Here is a 13,879-nt window from a genome sequence, read left to right as displayed (position 1 = left end):
CTTACTTTTGCTTTTTTTATGCATTTATGTGTGTTCACATGCACACTCACACACTTCTTTTTCTTTTATTAAAAAACTGTGGTTTTTAAAAAATATATATGGCAAAGTTTCTCCCCATCCTGACAACATATTTTTTATATTTCCTGTTTAGTATTCTCTGCCACTTTATTTCTTTAAGTTTCTGTTGTAGTATTTATTTCTAAACAGCTTAGAAATCAGTAGATGAAGACCTATAATTCTTTGCTAACCTGGTACTCTCCAGATGTGTTGGACCCACATAAATTCCAAGTTGGCTGGAGGAACACATCAGGAAAGCACCAGGTTGGGGAAATCTTTGCTCTGCAATGAGCCTTTGGGGGAAGGGAAGATGGTCTTCAGGGTCAGTGAGAGAAGAACAAGCTAAGTCCTGATACATCTAGTTTAGGTCCAAAACTCTGACCACCATTGACATCAATTAATATTTATAAAAATATATTCTAAATGATCATGTAATTGCCTTATATAAATTGTATAATATCTTACTATATATTAATTTTATGTCAACAGTTCTTGAACTTAAACTTACAATTTTACCTGTATTGTTATTTTATAGCTTGTTTTACTCTAGCCTTTCTGTGCTGTATAGATTATACTGATATTCAACAAGTTAAATGTGACTCTTTTGTTATGGTCAATGACTGAAATCAAATGACTGACTATAAAAATATATGGGATACCTACATTTTTGCAATGTCAATACACCACCATCGCTACCATCACAAATTCTGAACTATAATGACCAGCATTCCAGAATCCAATGATAACATGAGTTGCAACGAAAAATCTACCAGAAAATCTAGAAGCTCAAACTGAGCAGGCAGAGAGGAGGTAGTTTAGAGTTTTAGTTTTTACATATTTGTTGAGGGGGATTTGTAACACTGAAGATGCAGCCAAAAAGGTTCTCTCCAGAATTTGACCCCACCCATTGAAGGAACATTCAGCAGGGATTCTCTAGATAATCCTACAAGAACTTGTGCAAAGGAATCCTGATCAATGCCTTGCTCTTCTCCCACATTCTGAATGGTGCCTTGCAGATTGATTAATTTGCAGATCAGATTCACAAGGGCTATTCAGAGATTCTTTTAAAACAGTACACAAAGAAGACTATTGTCTTTAGATGACCTTTGATGTGTTTGTTCTCTTCCTTTATAGGAGCGAATTGCTAAGAGAGGGCGGAAACTGGTGGATTATGACATCAGCAGGCATCACTTGGAAACCCTTCAGAATGCCAAAAAGAAAGATGAAGCTAAAATTGCTAAGGTAGAAACACCTCCTGGAGAATCCAATTAGATGCAGATCAAAGGGTCTCTGTTCAGACATTTCAGCTTCCATCTCAGGTCACCTTGCTTAGGATCAGTAAATTGGAGGAATCTGGATGGTGGAGGAGATCTTAGTTCTGAGGCAAAAAGTGTGGCATTGAAGCCATTGTGGCCCCCAGATTCCTCCAGTGGGTAGAGCCAAACATGTTAGACTTTTTTTGGTTTTGCACTGGGGGAATTTCATGGAGGGGTTTAAGTAGAAAAATGGACAGACATCTATTCCACACCTGAACCTCCTCCAAAAAGATTTTGACCTGATCCATTTTGGGATTTCAGCTCATGAGGTGGCAGATGGGCGTTCCTATATTACAGACATTTACACCAAAAGACTCTGTGCCAGTTCTAAAGGAGCTTTGTGATCCCCTGACGAGCCAAGCTAATTTCTTTCTGGCTCTTTTCTTTGAAACACTAAGATCCTGGACTATCTCTTTCCCCATTTGCAAAAACTGCAAAGAGAGTAGGCAGACAAGGCCAGAGAAATAGCAAATAAACCCACAGGGAAATGGGAACAATCAGCTGCTTTCCTCTGCTTTTTTAAAACAAATTCTCCTTGCCTTACTGCTTCTTTTGTCAGGAATTGTCCCTTCAATTTTCAGAGAGGAAAAGCAGAGGCAATCAACTGCTAAAGGAGCAATATGACAAGCAGAAATAAACAACAGATGGAGAAGGGCTGCTCCTGCTTCCCTCTGAAGCCTGTGGAGAAAAAAAGCAACATGTAAACCAGATTAAGAAAATCCAGGAGGCTCCTCTCTCGTGACAAGCCATGGGGAATATGGAACTTCTGCCTTTTATTTCTTCTCTAGAGCAGGGTTTCTCAACCTCAGCAGTTTTAAGATGTGTGGATCTCAAGCAGGCTGGGGAATTCTGGGAGTTGAAGACCATCTGTCTTAAAGTTGCTGAGGTTGAGAAACACTGTTCTAGTGATCAGTTTTCCCTACATTTTGGAAAAGGGAAACCAGAAAAAATGAAGTGCTGAAGGAAAGATGAGTAGAGATCAGTCTTTCTCCAGCTGATCTCTTCCATGGGTGTTGCAACTGCCATGTCCAGAACTCCCAGCTCATGTGGTGAAAGGGAGTTACAGTTCCAACACATCTGAAAAGCATCAGCTTAAAAAAGGCTGGTATGGAAAAATAGCAGGATGGGGAAAGGCAGCCCAGGGGCTTTACAAACCCCTCTGCTTTTCTTTGCCTTTCTTCCAAAGGAACCTTGCAGAATGTCAACAATCATAGACAGGCTTGCACCTAGTTAACTATTTGTGTAAAGAGCATGTAGCAGAAAGATACAACATGAGGCTGCCCAGCTACAGCCACTCCCACATCTTGGATGTGGGTGGCCCTCAGGGCCCCTACAAAAGGTTACCGTTAGATTGTATTTTTTTCCCATGACAGAAGGGAAAACTTAAGAAGTAGACTTAACTGTCATTCTGTTGAATTGATTCAATTGAATTTTAATTACCAGTATATTTAAGGGAATTAAGTGAAATTAAACTTAGTTTTTTACCTGGCCCACCCACTTACTTTTCCTGGCTCGGCCTATTTCTTGGAGAGCAACCTCCAGTCTGAAAAAGGTGAGGCATCTCTGCCAAAGACCGTGTAATCAGAATCTGCGTTAGGAGCCTTTGTGCTTGGCAGGCTTGCCAGTCTGCAGTTTCTGTTCCTCTAATAAATCTTTGGATCCTGCAGGCTGAAGAGGAGTTCTATAAAGCCCAAGCTGTCTTTGAGGAACTCAACAAAGAACTGAGAGAAGAACTGCCAGACCTTTACAACAGGTAAGGCAGGCTAAAGATCCAGTGGCAACTGCAGAGGGAATGCAGTTGATGGCGCCAGGCCCCTCAGATTAGAACTGGGCTGCAAACCTCCGAGTCCTGACTTTACACAGCTTAACTAGGCTGTTAAATTCAAACTTGGGAGAAGTCTGCTGGACATTTAACCAGCAGGGCAGATAAGAATCTCTATTACCGACTTGACTGAAACCATATCAAGGTGTAGACTGCCCTCTGTCAAAATGAGAATACAGTTCCCACTTACACCTATGGCAGTTCAAAGCCATTGCTGCTGCTTCCAACTTTTCTCATGTTCAAATGACTCTTTGCCCTGTGTTTCATCTTCCTGAAGCCAAGTTATTGTTGGTTGTTGACATAACTGACATCTCTACCCTGAAAACTTCCAGCTCTTGGCACACCTCTCACAGGAAGAATCAGGTTTATGAGCCAGGGGTCAAATATTCCCATGGACAACAAAAAGAGTTGTTGTCAGTGTTCAGTTCTGGGAATGGGCTTACTGACTATGAGACAAGCAGCTGGGGAAGGAGAGGTGGAGATATAAAAACATTACAGCATAATTAAGACGCCACTTAGTAAAAAAAAAAATCTCTTGATGAATGGAAGACATTTTTTAGAGTCAAGGCTAACTTTGAACCTTAGAAAGCAACAGGAGAGCATCTTCCAGTATATACAGAATTTGTCTCCATGCTTCAACTCAGCTCCCCAGGCAACTTATTTTTAAAATATGTTATAACCGTGGGAGCACATGCAGGGTTATGGATGCTCGTATTATTATCTTTTCTTTAAGAATGTTCTATCTTTTCTGTACCAGTTTCCCAGATGGAATATATTTAGCCATAGAATGTAGAAGCTGTTCTAAAGTATAAAATAGCAGTTAGGGTGGGAAAGAAAAATATTACTTAGGTACTTGCCAGTCAAGGTGGTGAACATGGCCTTCTAAAGGGGATCATAGGAGACCACTCAGGCTGTAGTCGAAAGTCTGTATTTGCACTACTTCTGCCTGGTCATCCTGGTCTACTTTTTCAACTCCTCCCCTGGTTTCTGAGTGGCTGCTACTGCTTAACCCTTCAGAGAGTCCAAAAGATTGTTCAGACCAGTGTTTCTCAACCTTGGCGACTTGAAGATGTGTGGACTTCAACTCCCAGAATTCCCCAGCCAGCCATGTCCATTCCCCAGCCAGTCCACACATCTTCAAGTCGCCAAGGTTGAGAAACACTGGTTCAGACAGAAAAATGCAGGCAGCAGAATAAATGCAGAGAATAAGTGAGTTCTCTCAGGACTCTGCTATGAAAGCCTGTTATGGTCTATGTATGAGTTGGGGTTTGTAGTTTTCTCCAATGGTGCTGGGAATGTACTGAGGTCTGGTGGCCACAGGATGGCAGCAAAATCCAGGAAAGTGACTATTGGCTTCTTTGTAAAGGGTGATTTAGACCCAAACTAGCTAATGGCTTGTAGAAGAAAAAAGAAGACAACACAACACAAATTCTCCAGTTTACCCCTCTTTTCTGTAACACCAAGTTCCTGAAATGCCTGATGTCACCTTATTGATCACTCTGTTGCCTCTTCCCACCCGCAATCAATATTGTGGCTCATCAGGTTAAAGTTTCATATTCTGAGAGCCAGTAGGAGGCATCGGTTCAGGTGTCAGACTTAAATCAAGTCTAGGTGCCAGATACCAGTTCAGATTTCCATGCAGCCTCAAAGTTGGATGGGCCAGCCTAACGTAACCTCACCAAAGTGTTGTAAAACGTTATGGTTTCCAGACATTTTTTAGGGGAAAAACACAACAGTGACATTCACAAAGCACACAACCGGGGTCCTGAATTAGCCCATTATGAACAAAATATATATCTGATATTTTGCCACCCAGACTCTTTGTGGAGTTGGACAGCCTTATCAAATGAATGAATGAATGAATGAATGAATGGTAACTAATGGAGTGGGGCTAAACCACAAAGAACTTTCGTCCAGCTCTGTACACAGAGCAAATGCAACTAGCTGGTCTTTGCCTGACCCAGTTAAGTGTGTTGTGCGAACACAGCCATAGAAACTGTTATGCCATCCCTAGAACAAGCTTAACAGATGAAGAACAAAAGGACCTCTCCCAAACCAAGAAAGAATGTAAAATCTCATGGGAATGATGCAATTCTGCCCACATTGCTTCATTGCCCTGCTGATACAACACATCAACCCTTCGAGGTAGACCAGACTTGGAAACCAAAGTTAGGTATACTAAAATTACTTTGATTATAAGGTTAAAGTAACAGAATCTTACAAGTCTGAAAGTGCCTCCCCTCTCCCTGCCTTTATCCTAAAGAGAACCAGGGAGGGTCAGGTCTGAGACTTTTCTCAAATTACATTTTTGCTTTGGACTCAGATTTCTTTTATCTGACTGGTGTCTTGGTTGCGGCTCTTCTTCTTTTTCCTCAAGGTTATTCTCACAGCCCATGGCACAACATCATCATTCCACCCGTGGAATACTCAATCCCCTCAAAACTCTTATGAGTGGGCCCCGGTCCCCAAATGGTCACACACTCTCACTTTAAGCTTTGTTCATTGCATATCAATATTCTTGTGACATTTCCCTTTTCTTTACTTGATCATATTGGCTTAGAAGTAATCTTCATGGCTTTCCTGTATGGAGATGTCCCCCCCGCCCACCACAACAATCATTATTTTATCCATGCATTTCTTCCTAACAGGTGTATTAGTGCCAGTATCATTATGCTGGTCTTATGTCTTCCAGTGAATTTAACTAAAGTAGTCTGCCAGGGCACGGAAACTGGGTTGTCTGAATATCAGCAGCTGAGACTGGGGCTCAGCCAGGTTCTGTGTAGGATCTGAATATGCCCAGCTAGCGTGGTTTCAATCGTTCCAAATGCCCTCTACAAAAGAGGTATTCATAGAAACAGAAAGGGGAACGGACTTCTTCTTGGGTCAAATCCTCTTTGCATCTGATATGTATTGATGCAAACACAGAGTTTGTATCTTGTGTTAAACCATCATTTGCTAACCATGAATTATTGAATATACTACAGCATCCTAAGCCATAAATAATGGCTTATAAACCCATTAGCTGGCCTCACATCCCACCCCATTAGAACATTATGTTTGGTTTTGGTTTAGCACATGCTGAATACTTGCTTTAATGTTTGAAGGATGCCAGAGTATATTTCTTTCCTTTAGGATTCATTTCAAGGGGCTTCCCAATGTGCCTTTCATCGTGCTATTTCCCCACCTTGCTCATTCAATTTTATGGGGACTAAATATTATGGTCCTCTCTTTGTAATGTTCCTAGGTTTTTTTTTCCTTCCTGCTCTTCTTCTCCAGCTGCATGGTCTCTTTTGACAGTATCCTAAGTCTGGAACACTTTTTATCACCATATATGCTTCTGTTATTTCTTGAAGAAATTCGAATGACCGCTAATCTTAATTAAGAACTTTGATCTGTAGGATTTATGCAGTTGTTTAAGGACATTCTCCTGCATAATTTCCTTAAACAAGAGCACCTGAAAACTTGCTTACTGGAGTGCTCCCTGCGTGAGGGGGGGAAAAAATCCTTGCACAAAACCAACCAGCCCCTCACATAGAAATCTAGGCTAAGTCCAACAGGACGCCCTTTCTGGATTCCCCAGAGAAGGAGGTTGGGAAGAGGGGCTTTCCAAAATCCAACATTCCTGTCTGAAACGGTACACTTTCTGGTACTCTCCTGCGGCTGATCTCACCGTCTGGACTAATTCTCAAAGCAGTTTGCAAGAAGTAGCAGAATCACAAATGCAGCTATTCTGGGGTGCAACATTTTAGGTAGAGAATTATGTGTTTATACAATCTCCCATGAGAATGAGGAGCTCCATTCACCCAGAAAGCTAACACGTTGGGGTAAAATATTCTAGCCTAACGGTCATTGAAATGTGCTAGTTTTCTAACTGAAAGGTGGGAGAGGGGGTGGGCTGCCAAATTGGCAGTGGTTTATCTATACTCTGACGAGGTGCAATTCCTGTTTTCTTGCTGTAATACGTAGTTTGGCTCCCAAATCTTCTATTGTTTTTCCTTATTGTGTTGCTCAGCTGACTTAACATTTATTTATTTCGTCTTCATTCTTCCCTAGTCGAATTGCATGCTATGTGACAATATTCCAGAATATTTCCAATCTGAGAGATATCTTCTACAAGGAAATGAGTAAGGTAAATCTGCAGCGGTAGCAAACATACAGCTTATTAAGAAGAGACTCCTGTCTTTTTCCCACTCTTGTTCATTTAGAATTTCTGCAAAAATGATTTCACACGTATCTGAGTGTGCTGGACAGGGGAAGTGTTAGTTCTATTTCATTTGGACAGCGCTTGGCATGCTGTGCGAGCAAATGGAAATCTTTCCTTAGCAGTAGAGAAGGTGGCTGCTGCATGTCGTTAGATTATGCATGTGCAAACCAGCAAACCTGAAAGCAATTGTTGTCGTTTACATGGCTAAAAACCAGGACAGAGCCAGATCGAGACCAAATGGTATCCTTATCTATTTGTGAAAGGTTGGAGCACCTTGACTTTGTTTTTTCATTTCATAACTAAGGCATTGTTTATCCTGTGCCAAAAAAAAATAAAAATAAAAAATGACATATGAGATCTGGTCAGAATTACCCACAATTCTACACACGCACCCCCAAACACCAATTGTTTAATTTTGTAAATTTCCTGCAAATAACAAATACAGGATGAACTATTCAAGCTTTCTGCTGCCTGCGTAGGTAAAGGCCCATTCCTCATACTATTTGCTTCAGCTGTTGAATGGATATGGGAATGACTAGCTTGTGCAGGCTGTTCCATTGATTAAAGGTAGAAATGTCCTTGAGTGAAGCTCAACTTTTAGTGACTTCCAGAATGCATCCATGTAGGTAAAACATGGAATTGATTTGTTTGCTTGGGGTAGTGGTTCTGGGATGATTCAACTTCCCAATCTAACTATGGTCCTGTGATTTTCTGGTAGTCTCCCATCCAAATATCCATTAGATCTGACCTTGCTCAACTTTTCAAGATCAGGAGTAGCGCTGGACACCTAGACAGAACCCATTTTCTCCCTCTGACTGAGGGTGGTTCTCAAAGCAGAGAGGCTAGATCTACCAATCAAAAGACACTAGGCAACTCTTCCACATTCCAAACGGATATAGACAATAAACAGTGTGAAGGCACAGTAGGGTTACAGTTGGGAGATAACACCCTAGGGATCACCACCAGCACCCTGTAAAATGCTGTGCATGGTGCACAGCAGCTGGTCAATGAAAGTCTTGCAAGGAAACAGCCTCTGCCTGGGCCCAGAAAAACCATGAAACCATGGATTCTTCTACAGCAGAATTGCCCAAGTCTTTCCTTCACATTATTGCCTTTTCCCTCCAAGTGGGAATATCTGCAGGTTAGCCATGTCCTGCTAAGCCCTGTAAAAAGTAGAAAGATGTGATTTTTATATATCATGCAGAAATTGAGATTTCAATTGTTGAGCCACATGTCCCATTTTCACTAGGAGAAAGAAGAGATATTATTCAGCTAGTGACACTTTGAAACCCTCATCAAGAATGAATTTAGGTAACAGATTTAATAAGTCAAATGAGTGACAACTGTAGTAATAATGGATGGTGATGATGAAGTTAATGGTGATGACAATTATGATTATGTGTCCTTGTGATTGTTGGATATGACATTTGTTTTTCCTAATTCTTGCTGTTTCTAGCTAAACCATGACTTGTATGATGTAATGAGCAAGTTGGAGAACCAACACTCCAATAAGGTCTTTATCATTAAAGGAATCTCAAGGTAAATGATTTCCTCTTTCCTACAGACATGTTGGGAGTCTAAGTAGCATCTCAGGGGAGCTCAGCCAAAAAAAAAAAAAATTCTCCATCTCTTCCCAAGTAGCTATCAAGTGATCTAGCTTCTTTGCTTTTTTTATGGATTAGAAGATTTAGAACTCATCTTCACTAAAAGAGATCCTTAAGATTATTTGAAACAAAATATTCATAAAATCAAGACACATGATTCTTTAAAAAAAAAAAAGATGTAAGTGGCAACTCTAGAGCAGCCAGAGATAAAGGAAACAAATACATAAGCCTTTTAAAGGGGCACCTCAGCTTTAGAAAGCTAGGAGGAGGAGGAGGAGGAGGAGAGGAAGGAAGGAAGGAAGGAAGGAAGGAAGGAAGGAAGGAAGGAAGGAAGGAAGGAAGGAAGGAAGGAAGAAAGAAAAAGAAAGAAAGAAAGAAAGAAAGAAAGAAAGAAAGAAAGAAAGAAAGAAAGAAAGAAAGATTTTTGCAATAATTTCAATGGTCTCAAGGTCTATGCCCTTGACTTTCTACAGGTAGATGATTCAATAACTTCTGAACCATTGCCGATAAAGTTAAAGCATATTCCGAAGTTGCCTTACCACTGAAATAATGAGGTGATCTTAGGTAGCAATTTGAAACTAAAAGTAATTAATAATTCCACAGGCTCATCTTAAATATAACAGCACTTCTTCCATTTAATTATCTTCACAGGAGTCTTTTAATTAGAGCGAGTGCTGAATTTTTACCGATTGGCAAATTTAAAAACTGTCTTGCTGTATCAGTCAGGGGACCATCTCAGCTGCTGCCATGCATTCCACAGGTGAAGGGGAATCATGCAATTAAAGGGGCAGTGGGACCACCCAGCAGGCCCCCTGCAAAGTTCATGCAGTTTTCCTTGTGCTCTGCTGCGTTCTGATCCCACTCATATGAGAAGGAGGAGAGAGTTTATTATTTATTAAAAAAAGCAATTTTTGCATGCGTGGGTCAGGTCAAGCTCAGTTATAGTAGCATGCGCTCAGTTGCAGTATCTGGAGCCCTACATCCTTTTTTGCTCACAGTGAGAATCATTTTCACTGCACTATAGAAACGACTTACATTTTCTATGTAAAGCCAGCATATAGCAAGAGACAGACAATGTGTAACAAGTTTTTTTAACACCCAGTGGGTACTACAACCTGGAGAGGGGAAACTACAGAGTTTCTGATTGTTAGAATTCTACCTTGGTATGAAAGAGTTCTAGTACTGTGAAGACTAAAGCTTGCTCAGTAATTCCCAAACAGTTGCTTCCCTGAGTTTGCTCATACTGACTCACAAAAAGCAACCTTCAACTTCCATACTGGCTTGGGATGATGGGGGTGGTAGTCTAATACAATCTGAAGGGCATCAGGTCGTGAAGTTTGATGGGGAATAGCTTTCAAACCACACGCTCTCGGAGTCTGTTCTGACTGAACCACAAAAATTAATTCATTAATACAGACATTCAGAATTGGCTGTGTGGTTTTCTATTGTTTTAGAGTATGTTAATGCTTTAAGACTTAGAACAGGGTTAGGACTTTAAAGTACATTTTAATTCTTTCTCTCTGTGTCTCTCAACCAGTCCTAGAAGAAACAACAAAAACCAAAAAAGAAAAAAAAATTCAAGCCCACACTGACTTTCATCTGATGGTCCCACCCACTGAAAGGAAAAGAAGGGGAAGGGGAGAAAAAAATACTGTCCACTCCTGACAGATGCTTTTAGAATGATAGTGTAAGAGGGAATCTGACAAACAGTTCAAATTTTAGCTTGCTGTGTGATGCTGCTTAAGATCCTCCAAAATGATGGCCTGTCCCTTAGATTTTTCTTCAGGATGAGATACGTATTTGCAGTTATATCCTTGAGATCTAAAAATAGTGTGGGTGATTTACTTGATTTTGAGCCTTCAATTACTTTTTTTCCCCTGGATTGTAATCAGTACCTCTTGTAGTTCTATTTCTATTATTATTGTTGATTGCACAGCCACCCAGATGTTTAGACTGGATTTGGAATTTTTATCCACCTATTGAGTCCTTCCCAAGGACCTGGGATAGGTAGATGTTGTTGTTTGATGGTGTTAAAGGTATTGTTGCATGATGTAAGCTGTTCCAAGTAAAGCTGCCTTTTGGAATTGACTGATGGTGCTCCAGATGTTTTGGGATTACACGTAAGGTGCCTATTACTATTGGTACTACCTTTGCTTTCTTTTGCCACAGTCGTCTTACTTCTATTTGCAGGTCTTTGTCTTTTGTGATTTTCTCCAGTTCTTTCTCTTCTGTTCTGCTGTCTCCAGGTATTGCAATGTCCACTATCCAGACTTTTTTGTCTTTCTTCGCAACAATTGTTAAGTCTGGGGTGTTGTGTGGCAGGTGCTTGTCTGTTTGAATTCTGAAGTCCCGGAGCACTTTAGCTTCTTCATTTTCTACTACTTGGTCTGTTTTGTGGTCCCACCAGTTCTTGCTTGCAGGCAAATGGTATTTCTTGCAGATATTCCATGCACCATTGTTGCTACTTTGTCATGCCGTTGTTTGTAGTCAGTCTGTGTGATCTTCTTGCAGCAGCTAGCTAGGTGGTCCATGTTTCTTCAGCTTCTTTGCAGAGGCAGCATTTGCTTCCTCCTTTGCAGAGGCAGCATCTGCTTCAATTCTGGCTTTATATGCATTTCTTCCTAAAACTTGGCCTTGTGCAGCCAGAATTAGCCCCTCTGTCTCTTTCTTCAACTTTCCTGCTCTTAGCCATTGCCAGGTCTTGTTGTCTGCTTTGCCTGCATATTATTATTATTATGGTTGGTTGCACAGTCAGCCAGATGTTTAGACTGGATTTGGCATTTTTGCCCACCTATCGAGTCCTTCCAAAGGACCTGGGATAGGCAGATGCGGTTGTTTGATGATGTTAAAGGTATCGTCGCAGGATGTAAGCTGTTCCAAGTAACAGCTTATAACAGCTTATATCCTGTGATTATTACTACTACTACATTGAGTAGGCTTGTTGGGGTTCTACCAAGGACAGTAAAAGAGGAACTTTTATTTGGCCTTTGAAAAGTACACATATGGTCTTCATTTGGGTATAAATGCCTAAATAAGTCTTTGATCCTCAGATGGGTTGAGGCTGCAACTCCCCAAATTCACAATCAGAAGTGCAAAGCGAATTCCAGCTGAGGATTCTCGGACTTGTAATCTCAGCATATATGAAGGATGCCTGGCTGGGGAATGCTGAACTAATTAAATGTTAGATTGTTGGAGGTTGCATATTCAAATATTCTAAGACTTGCTAATTTTTTTTCCTCCCAATGCAGCAATAGAGGCTCTTTGGTAATTTCATCCCCAGTAAGCCCAACCAGCAACTCTTTCCTGCCTTCAGGGAATAGCATAAATAAGGCACCCACGTCTCTCATTGCCACTTCCCCAAATCAAGACGGAGAATCTACTTCAGCAACCAAGGTGGCATCCACAGCTGTTTGCAGCAATGAAGCAGAAGAAGAGGTCAAAGAATTGCAAAATGAGGCAGGGCACGGAGCCGAGTCAGACTCTCAAGCTGTTTGTGGAGCAGAAGGCAAAAGCCAAGAGGCAAAACTGGAAGAGCTCAAAGTTGCTTCCAGCAGCACCCTTGAGGTAGTGGCAAAGAACCTTGCGGCGGAGATCCTATCACAGGCAATGGTTGAAGTTGCTGGCAAAGGGCAAAGCATTTCTAAAGACTCAGAAGGTCCTGCACAACCCTTCTTGGAAGAAAACTTTGAAGCCAATGATACATGTGGAAAAGATGGTGGTTCTCCACCCCAGGCAAAGGATGAAAACCCAGCTTTACTGAAACACGACCTTGAGCACGCCAAAGACATCCAGGATGAGATGCAGGTTGAGAAAGCCAATGGTCAGGACAACAATGGGCCACCTGGAGAGAGCTCTTCTTGCCCTGAAAATGATCCCCAAGATCTTCCCTCTTCAACCAAAGATGAAGTAGACTTAGAAGAGGTCCCAATTGCAACCGATGATTCTGCTCTACCAAATACGGAGACAGATGCAAGTGGCCGGGGCTGCAGTGATGTGGAAGATGGTAACAGTAGCAGTTCTGGAAGCATGGAAGAAATTGAGATTTCCCCCAAGGGTACCAATGCTCAGGTAAGAGACAAGAGGAAACTTCACCCACCCCTTTCCAATTGCTAATTAATATTTATTTATTTATTAAATTTGTCCCCGCCCATCTCCCCCCAGTGGGGGACTCTGGGCAGCTCACAACTCATTAAAAACAATAAATAAATATACAATTAAAAGGCTATATAAATAACTGCTGTAGCCAAGATATTCCCATAGGGGACCCAAAATAAATCTATTGCGACAATGGAAGAAAGCTTCTCCTGTGTAGTAATTCAGATGAATATGATATTTTACATGTTAGACATATCTGTGTGCAGGGGATGGACATATTTGCTGAAAAAATCAGGAGAAAAATTAAATGCCACTGGCTGTCCAGCTCTTCATTTAGCTGCAAAGAGCAAGGAGGCCCGTTGTCAGAGCAGGAAAATGGAGACATGATTATTTTTGTTATATATGTATCATTAAACTGGCATACAAAACACTTTCTCACAATTCTTCCCATCACCAGTCAACATCCTACCACCTTTTCCCAGCAGCAGGCCCAGCCCCTTTTCTTCCTCTTAGTAGTACAGTAATACATAGCCCCAAACCTGTTTTTGTTCCTTTTAGTTTCTCTGAAAGCCTAAATTCCTTTTGCACCAAACTTTTTTATCTTTTTGCAGACATTAACTATTTGCTGGTATAGCTTCCTTGATCACTAAACCATCTTCCATTTCCTATACATATCCCATATTCATTTCCTTTTAGCTTGATCAAAAGCTCCCTAGAAATCCCTAAGGAAAATCCCTCAGAACCTTGCAGCTCCCTAAAAATCCATAATGATTTCCTAAGC

At 41.1% G+C, this 13,879-nt stretch overlaps 1 protein-coding gene across 1 annotated transcript in view; it reads left to right on the top strand.

The window, feature by feature from the left end:
• Window positions 1-13,879, top strand: part of BIN2 (bridging integrator 2) — a 33,655-nt gene that overhangs the window by 9,523 nt on the left and 10,253 nt on the right. The window contains exons 6-10 of the mRNA XM_007420730.4: window positions 1,192-1,299; window positions 3,041-3,126; window positions 7,249-7,324; window positions 8,856-8,938; window positions 12,252-13,071. Coding sequence (XP_007420792.2) covers window positions 1,192-1,299; window positions 3,041-3,126; window positions 7,249-7,324; window positions 8,856-8,938; window positions 12,252-13,071 — 1,173 coding nt within the window. The remainder of the gene's footprint in view (window positions 1-1,191; window positions 1,300-3,040; window positions 3,127-7,248; window positions 7,325-8,855; window positions 8,939-12,251; window positions 13,072-13,879) is intronic.

The sequence above is a fragment of the Python bivittatus genome, unplaced genomic scaffold, assembly GCF_059951505.1.
Source record: "Python bivittatus isolate LINGU-HERP-01145 unplaced genomic scaffold, Pbiv_v1 ctg000220_np1212, whole genome shotgun sequence".
NCBI lineage: Eukaryota > Metazoa > Chordata > Lepidosauria > Squamata > Pythonidae > Python > Python bivittatus.
Note: the sequence above shows the minus strand (reverse complement) of the source record. Positions and strands in the feature narration are given on the sequence as shown.